This window comes from Acartia tonsa, chromosome 13 (genome assembly GCF_053477335.1).
Source record: "Acartia tonsa isolate MP-2025a chromosome 13, ASM5347733v1, whole genome shotgun sequence".
NCBI classification, from domain to species: domain Eukaryota; kingdom Metazoa; phylum Arthropoda; class Copepoda; order Calanoida; family Acartiidae; genus Acartia; species Acartia tonsa.
The window spans coordinates 212,449-220,608 of NC_137272.1; the positions used below are offsets into that span (position 1 = coordinate 212,449).

The window sequence follows — 8,160 nt, forward strand, 5'->3', positions numbered from 1 at the left end:
AAATTTAAGAACTCTGTTTAAAAAGAATTCGATTGTGGCGACACTTTGTGTGTTCAAATATTGAACTAAAATTGTAATCATATAATAAACCCTTTGGTGATGGTAATGTAAAGAAAAAAATATAATTTAAAAGATCTTTTTAAGATCATTTAAATTATTAAATATTTACTTCCGTTTAAATAGTAATGCAGGGTGAGGAAAATAGAATTATTAGAAAACTAGCCAATAACAAGACTCTAGTTACTTTATATAATAGGATAGCTGAAAATCCTAATTTTATCAAATTAATTTCGTAATAAGCTAGGAAAAGGTTACGAAAAATAATATTTACTATACCATGCTAAAAGAATAATTACAGAGTTGCATATAATCAAACAAATCAAAAAAAAATTGGTCAATAAATATATTTAGTATTTAAAATGAATAAAAAGGCTAAAACAGTAAATAATAAAATTATTGTTTAGCAGCTCCCTTCTTGGCAGTGACAACTAGTACACCATCAGCAGACAGGTTGGATACTACATCCTCCTTGGTAACACCTTCAGGTAGAGTGTACATGCGCTGGAACTGACGAATAATCACTTTCTTGCTGTCTGTATCCCTCTCCTCGTGTTTACCTGTAACAAAATTAAGCAGTAAGTCAGGGATCTTAAGGGATAAGGTAATGGCCGGTAAATCAATAAACTCCATTGATAAGGATACACAAAATAACCCCTTCTAGATTACAATTAATGATCGAAACCAAATAAAGAAACCAATAAAAGTTTGATAAAAGTCCTAAAAATTGTATAGTCAACGAATAAGACTTTGGGGACTAGTGTAATAAACGGCCCAAAGTCCCCTCCCTACCGGAATGTCCTTTCCCTCAACTATAGAACACTAAAACACCTTATTTTTAAATACAATAAAAATTAGAAGGCTAATAGGTGTTAGCTCAAAGACCTTGCAGGGCTTATAAAATTGTTGGGTTTAACAATATAACCTAACCAATAAACGAGCAGAAAACTACCTTCACTTTAACAGAAATGGAAGAGTTTTGCTAGACTATGCACTTTTAAAGTAAAGTCCAAATAGAATAATAATCATGAAACCTAAAGAAGTTAATATTTGAAAATTAATATTTAATAAAAGTACCTGAAATTTTAAAGACACCATCCTTGACAGTAAGATGTAGTTCACTAGGTCTGTATAGGTGAGTGTCCAGGGTGAGAACAAAACCATCCGCACTCTCCTGGAACCTCACCAGCTCGTTGTCCATGCCCTCGGTGTACAAGCCAAGAGCCTTGCTGGCCTCCTAAAAATATAAATCATTAACAAGGATGACAACATCCATAAAAGCGAATCTCTGTAACCAGAAAAAAACTAACATTCATATTTTTAAAGAGTCAGAACTGATTAAGCAGAGTAAAAATGTAGAAGTTTTTAAATAATGCAATTTAATTAATTAAAAGATAAAGTTTAAGGAAATGGTAATCTTTAAGACTTAAAAATTGTAGTCGAAAAGGTTAACTATAAAAATACTAGGCGTTAAAAGCATAACAAATATGATTAAAGTAAACAAGGACACAAATATGTAGCAACGCACAAAAAAAAACAAAAATAGACCACCTAACAAATTTATTTAACAACAAAAGAAAACTATAAAAATGGAAGATAATAGAAAATAAAGAAACATTATAAAAAAATGTCTTAGTGGCAATACCCAGGCATTACAAATAAAAGTAAAAATGTTTTAAGACAAAACTGAGCCAAGACACCCTTGAAGATACCTCTTATTTAGATTTACAGAAAATCAAAAAGCTCACCTTCAGTCCAGGCATTGACGGCAGCATCCAGTTTCTTGGGAAAGGAATCATCTGGGTAGTTTCCTCAGCCTTCTTTGCGTCCTTATCGGCACCGTCCTCAGCCTCAATCATGTGCATAGGCGAGTACCCGGTCATGCTGCGCACATGGTCATCAAAGCTCTTCAGAACATCACCTATATACGTGTGTGCAGGTTATAAATAATATGAAGTTGGGTAGAAGCTAAGTTTTTCCGCATGCAGTATTTACAGGAAAAACAAATAATTATTAATCGCATCGTTTTACAGACAGTTTTTTCGCTGCTTTTAAAAATTAAAAAGATTAAAACCAATAGTTAAATTTTACATACTTTTAGATATTGAAATACAAAGGGTCATAATATAACAAGGAAATTGTTGATAAATTTAAATTGAAGAAAAAGTAACTAGGTTTGGACATTTTTAAAGGCCTTGCTACAAAGACATCTCCAGACTATAAAGCTGATAAAACAAACCTGACATTTTGGTGACATGATCCTTGACTTTCTCATAGTTCTCCCAGGTAAAGAAATGGGGATCATGAAAGAAATAGTCTCGGAGGGTGACTGGAAGCTTGTCAGTGGCCATTTTCTCAACTAATAAATAAAATCAGAAATTAATATACAAACGTACAACAAGGGATCGGCAGCCGTGCGTCGTCCGCGACTAAGCCTCTACTTTAAACCAGTTAAATGTGTTTGAAAATCTGTTGGAAAAAATTATAATATTAGGGTAAAGTTTAGATTTCCAGTTTATACAATTGCAATTTTGAAAGTGGATCCCCCCCAACCCCCAAACTTACAAAAGTAGCGGACGTGCGGCTGCAGAAAAAATTAACAATCATATGAATATAATAAACAAATGTTAAAGGGATAAAATAATAATTTTAAGTAGCAAAGCAAAAAAGTAAGAAGCACAAAATATTACTTATGAAGTAACTAATCAATAAAATATTTAAGAAACATATCATATGACACACGTTCAAATTATCATCTTACAAATAATACATAAAAAAAATTTGCTACCTACAACTATGAAAACTAAACATAAAAATCATACTAAAAATGTATAAAAAGTAATAATTCTAGTTACCTGCTAAGAAAGATTGATGTGTAGGACTAAACTTGAATTAGTAAAGAAACAATTGATGCCCAAATATTTATATTGTCTAATTCTCCGAAAGAACTGGTGTTTACACAACAAAAAAAAAATTTGTGCTGAACAAAATGATAAGATAAATGTTTCTTTTTTTATCTGTACAAAATGTTTAAAATTGACACATGATAATTTGTGAACGTTTATTTATATTAACGATTTTTTTGTTTGAATGTTTGAACACTTCAAACACCCAACAAAAAAGCACTGTATAAACATTTCCGTTAAAAAATTATTAAACAATTATTAAGTATTTTAAACAAAATTAAAATCTGATATTTAAAAAAAACATATTATAAATGCACAAAATCTATTTTTTATAAAAATTTATTTACATTTATTTATTGTCGTAAAAACTTGGTGGGCTTTTAAATTATTTTATAATGATCAATTATATTACCACTGTAGATACCCTTATGATAAAGTAACAGGATGTACCGAAGGATTTCGTATACCGCTGAACCGGTATAGATCTCCTTTACAGGGTAACCTCTCATAGGTCCTGGGAAGGTTTATAACTATTTTGAGTTAGGGTACCACCACACTCTATAGAGAAATCGTCCCTAGAAAAAAGCCCCCCCCCCCCCCCCTAATTAAAACCTAAATTATAAATAAGGGGAGGGGTGGAAATACGGACTTTCTGAAAACTATTATGGAGTTGCTACGCTTTCTAAATCGTACATAAATACTACAGGAATCACCATATAAAGTTAAAATCGATAGAACAATTCTAAAATGCTTTAATTACCAATAAGAGCTATCTGTTAGGATAGAAGCTAGATCAATTTCTATTTATACAAATAGAAATACTATGGTAAAGGATTGACGGATGGATGAACAGAGTTATAGAGTAGAATTTTTTCAGAAGTCCCTTTTCCATTTCCCAAAAATTGATACGGACAGACAGACAAGCAAATTTTATATTGAAGTTTTGCTACTATGAAAACAAATTTATCACATATTGATCAAAGCTTTATTAATACAGACTGCGTATTAATTAGAATAATAGAAAGAAAGGCCAAGAATCCAATAAACCACAACAAAAATAGTAAAGGAGATAGGGAGATAAAATTTTATAAACAGTTTCATATGTTGTAATACTCTAGCTTCCTTTCCTAAAATAAAATTGGGGGTTCAAATATATTTGAATGTATGTTATATAAGTACCTAAAGTTTTGTAAATATATTACATTTTCTCATTGGTTTGAATAAAAACTTTGGGTACTTAAATAAAATCTTGATTATTTGGTTTAGACTAGCAGTTTCCAATCTTTTTAACCAATAATTTCAGTTTATAAATGGAGTAATTTTGTTTACTATCATTTGGGATGTACGTCATAATATCTTTACCTACCCCTACCCCCCTCCCCCTTTAATTAACGCCCTTTCCTCTTTAAGTATGTAAAAGACAATTGCAAATTAGACATAGACAATGAAACCAATTTTAAAAAAGAAGCCTTGCATCTAAAAACTTGATAGCAAACCTTTTTTGTTTTGTCTCGTGAGTTGGCACATTAGCGTGTGACAGGATATTATGATTACTGGATAGATAAGGTTCACAATCATCCATATATCAATCATCTACAATTCATCAAGATTAAATTGAAACAAAATTATGACACCAAAAAAAGTTTGGCTTTTTTTCTTTATTTTTAAAAGCGAAGCTTTTTTATAATCAAAAGTTTATAAATTACAAGTTGTCAAATTCTGCTCTTTTTAAATAAACAAGATTGACAACATCCATAAGTAGCAAAGCTCAAAAATCATGGATAGATCCCCAGAAAAAAATAACTATAAAGCAGTGTTATAAAAAATAAAACATGAAAGTTTTAAACATCTTGGAATCGATCCAGCACCCCAACCAATAAGGGAATCTTAATGAAACTTGGTGAAAATATGTAGAATGTGAACTTTTTACTCACTGAATATTTCAGTCGTCTAATTTTGAATAGGTGTCTGTGAAGAACATAACAAAACCTTGAAAATCTAGGAACCAAAAGGGTAGCTTCGCTACTAATAATATGCTGTACTCAATCTATGGATAAAATTATTCTTCTTGTTTGCAAACCTTTTGTAAAATATTTTAATATCATTTTAGACCCTGATAAAGTTTATGCTAATAAACTAAATATTCGGAGCCTCGTGTGTTTATTTTTGTCCTTGTTGGGGAACGGGAAAATTGGTGCGCGTCATTTTTATGAATATACAACCTTGATGTATGTAGAAGCAGGCAGTGAGTTGAATGTTGATATAAATATTGAACCAATTGTCATCATAATTGTTGCATTCACAGCTATTATTCCTTCAACATTTACAAAATATAATTTTAAAATTAGTTTATTTTTTACTTTGTTTGCAAATTATCAATTTGACGAAACAAATTTGTATGAACATGAGCAATGTTTTTTATTACTTTTATTTGAATATAAATTTATCATCCATTAGTTTATCCCTTAAGATTCCTGATTCTTTTATGTGTAATACTATAATCATAGAGTTGATTGTCTGCAGGAAGGGACGATTATTTCTCTTGGGCGGGTGGTGGTACCCTCCCTTAAAATAGTTATAAACCTTCCCAGGACCTACGAGAAGCTACCCTGTAGAGGAGAACCATATCGGTTCTGTGGTGAGCGAGATCCTTTAGTACACACACACAGACAGTTACTTTATGATAAGGATATATCTTGTGGCCACCCTGTATAAATGAAACCTACCTTCTAGAGTTCCATAATCACTGAAATAGTTTGTCAACTGGTTGATGAATGTAAGCAGGAAAGTGGGCAGAAATGTATTCAGTACCAATGGGGTGAAGTTTCTGGGGAAAAAAATGAATTTTAAGTGATTATACAATGGCCAATTAAATGATTGAAACGTTTGGACACTCATCTTAATGAACAAACTAATAAAAATTTACTAACAGTCCCCAATGTAGTTGAACCAACAAATAAAAATATGTTATTATTATCTTTGGGGACTAGCATAATAAACAGCCATATATCCCCTCCCTCCCTGAAAATAATGTTTCCCCCAGGGCGTTAAGGACGGACTGATAGAGAGACAAAGTAAATTATAGAGTATCTTCAATACTTTTAAGAAAATCACGAAACCTTTATGCATAAAATAGCGGCTAGGACCCTAGAGGCCTCTAGTGGCACTTCAAATGGTTTTTTTTATTTCAAATATTTAATTGAAGAAATAATTTGTCTCAAGTCTCTACGCAAAAGCGAGAATATTTTTTAAAAATTAGTTTTTTTTTTATTTCTCTTAGGAGGGGGTTGGTACCCTCCCCCAAAATAGTTATAAACCTTCCCGGGACCTATGAGAAGCTACCCTGTAAAGGAAAACCCGATCGGTTCAGCGGTTAGTGAGATCTTTCGGTACAAACAGACACACAAACAAACAGACATCCTGTTACTTTATCATAAGGATATAATGTATAAATATTTATTTTGAACGCCAGACCAACAGAAAAAGTAAATCGTGTACTATAAGGCGGACATTTGGAATTATTGAGTAGTTTCGGCACTAAAAGATAACTGTAAGACTTCAGGAATAAAGTATTGCCAACAAGCGAAATAAATCTAAAATAATATTTGGGGGACAAAAAAAGGTCGATTCTTCTAAAGTGTTGCCCCTCCAAGGACAGCTGAAAATCACGTATAGGTTTCGTGATTTTTCCCCCGAATTAATTTCATTGTTGGTATAAGCTGGTGAGACTTACCTTCTCAGCATGAGAGTCACTGTAAGAACAGGATATCCATCTGGATCTATTTGTGATGTTGAATTCACCATCTCAACATCAAATGTGGAATATTCTGGAAGCAGAATTTACTTTTTTCAACCTATATCAATAAATCTCAGGGATCTAAAAGGATAAGACAATGGCCGATAAACTGATGTACATCATCAATGATGATAAACAAAATTATCCCTTCTATAGATTACAATTAGTGGTTGAAACGTTTGGACAATTAACTTAATGAACTAACCAATCAATATTTAATGAGTGCACAAAGTTGTTAAGGCAACGGTAACAGATAAGGAAACGTTATTATAAAATTTTGAGGAGCCTATTCCCCCCCCCCCCCCCCTATGCTCCCCACTTCCCAACCCCTCCCTGATAAAAAAAAATAATAGATGGACCAACCGTTAGAATATTAAAGCAAATATTCTGTTTTTGAAATAAACTAACATATATCCAGATAGTAAAAAATCACCCAACAATTTTTGTATGAAATTTATGAAATAACATCTACGATAATTTTTTATAATTTTGACTACATTGTGCTTAATCATTTTTCGTCATGTGTGCTTTTAAAAAATAAATTTCCTTTGATCATGTTTGTGACTGTTAATTCCATATCTAATAAGTCAGGTTTCACTGCAACTGCATGTAGTATTATTGGACAGATCTGTATGTAACAGTTCAAAATGTTTTTTTTTTAGATTAGGAACTCACTTTCATCATTCATCCAGTAGGAGGGGAGGGGATGGTGTAAATTGGGTGGACTTTTTTGCTTGTTGAATAAATTTTTTCCATATGATATAATTATCATACTCATCTGATTTTTAAAAGCGAAGCTTTTCTATAATTAGGGTCGGTCCGTCCGTCCGTCCGTACGTCCGTCCGTCCGTCCGTACGTCCGTCCGTCCGAGATAGATAGCTTTTATTCGTTAATTTAGGCATGTTAGAATTGTCCTATCGATTTCAAACTTTGCATGATGATTCCTGTAGTAGTTAGGTACGATTTAGAAAGCGTAGCAACTCTATAATTATTACAAGAATGTCCGTACGTCCATTTTAAACATGTTGATTTTTCTACTTTTTTAACAACAAACTTTTATGTGATCCAATTATCCGATTGATCTGATTTTTGGTATATTGATTCCTGGGACAACAAAGAACAATATTATAAGCGAAGCAACTCTATAATCAAGTCCTAAAAATGTAAGTATGTCCATAAACATTATCCTGTATCAAGTAGTTTTTTCAAAAAAATTACCTACAATTTTGCTTCGAATCTTTTATACTTTTATATTCTGATTATTCAGTTTAGACACTATACAACTGTTAATGTCCGTTTGTACTACCGTTTCAGTGCTTCGCTTTTATGGATGTTGTCATCCTTGTTAGTATTATGTTTTCTTGGACAACAAGGTAAATTTTCAAAGCTTAACATCTCTG

The 8,160-nt window shown here is 32.0% G+C and overlaps 2 protein-coding genes across 2 annotated transcripts; both read right to left on the reverse strand.

The window, feature by feature from the left end:
- Nucleotides 1-389: 389 nt before the first annotated feature.
- LOC145304325 (heat shock protein beta-1-like) lies at nt 390-3,249 on the reverse strand. The gene is made up of 5 exons (XM_080146192.1): nt 2,913-3,249; nt 2,297-2,416; nt 1,806-1,978; nt 1,135-1,294; nt 390-617 (listed from the first exon to the last, which is right to left on the reverse strand). The coding sequence occupies exons 2-5, from the start codon at nt 2,406-2,408 to the stop codon at nt 454-456; spliced, it is 609 nt and encodes a 202-aa protein (XP_080002318.1). The 5' UTR covers nt 2,409-2,416; nt 2,913-3,249; the 3' UTR covers nt 390-453.
- Nucleotides 3,250-4,439: 1,190 nt separating this feature from the next.
- On the reverse strand, nt 4,440-6,785 carry LOC145304372 (uncharacterized). The gene is made up of 4 exons (XM_080146239.1): nt 6,697-6,785; nt 5,690-5,790; nt 5,186-5,277; nt 4,440-4,556 (listed from the first exon to the last, which is right to left on the reverse strand). The coding sequence occupies exons 1-4, from the start codon at nt 6,765-6,767 to the stop codon at nt 4,440-4,442; spliced, it is 381 nt and encodes a 126-aa protein (XP_080002365.1). The 5' UTR covers nt 6,768-6,785.
- Nucleotides 6,786-8,160: the final 1,375 nt, after the last annotated feature.

Excerpts from the sequence above, each read along its gene's own strand:
- LOC145304372 (XM_080146239.1), bottom strand. The coding sequence starts at position 6,767 with ATGGTGAATTCAACATCACAAATAGATCCAGATGGATATCCTGTTCTT. Across the intron at positions 5,791-6,696 it reads GTGACTCTCATGCTGAGAAG|AAACTTCACCCCATTGGTAC; the intron begins GTAAGTCTCACC and ends TTTTTTCCCCAG. Across the intron at positions 5,278-5,689 it reads TGATTATGGAACTCTAGAAG|GAATAATAGCTGTGAATGCA; the intron begins GTAGGTTTCATT and ends TAAATGTTGAAG.
- LOC145304325 (XM_080146192.1), bottom strand. The coding sequence starts at position 2,408 with ATGGCCACTGACAAGCTTCCAGTCACCCTCCGAGACTATTTCTTTCAT. Across the intron at positions 1,979-2,296 it reads TCATGTCACCAAAATGTCAG|GTGATGTTCTGAAGAGCTTT; the intron begins GTTTGTTTTATC and ends ACACGTATATAG. Across the intron at positions 1,295-1,805 it reads CGTCAATGCCTGGACTGAAG|GAGGCCAGCAAGGCTCTTGG; the intron begins GTGAGCTTTTTG and ends TTATATTTTTAG.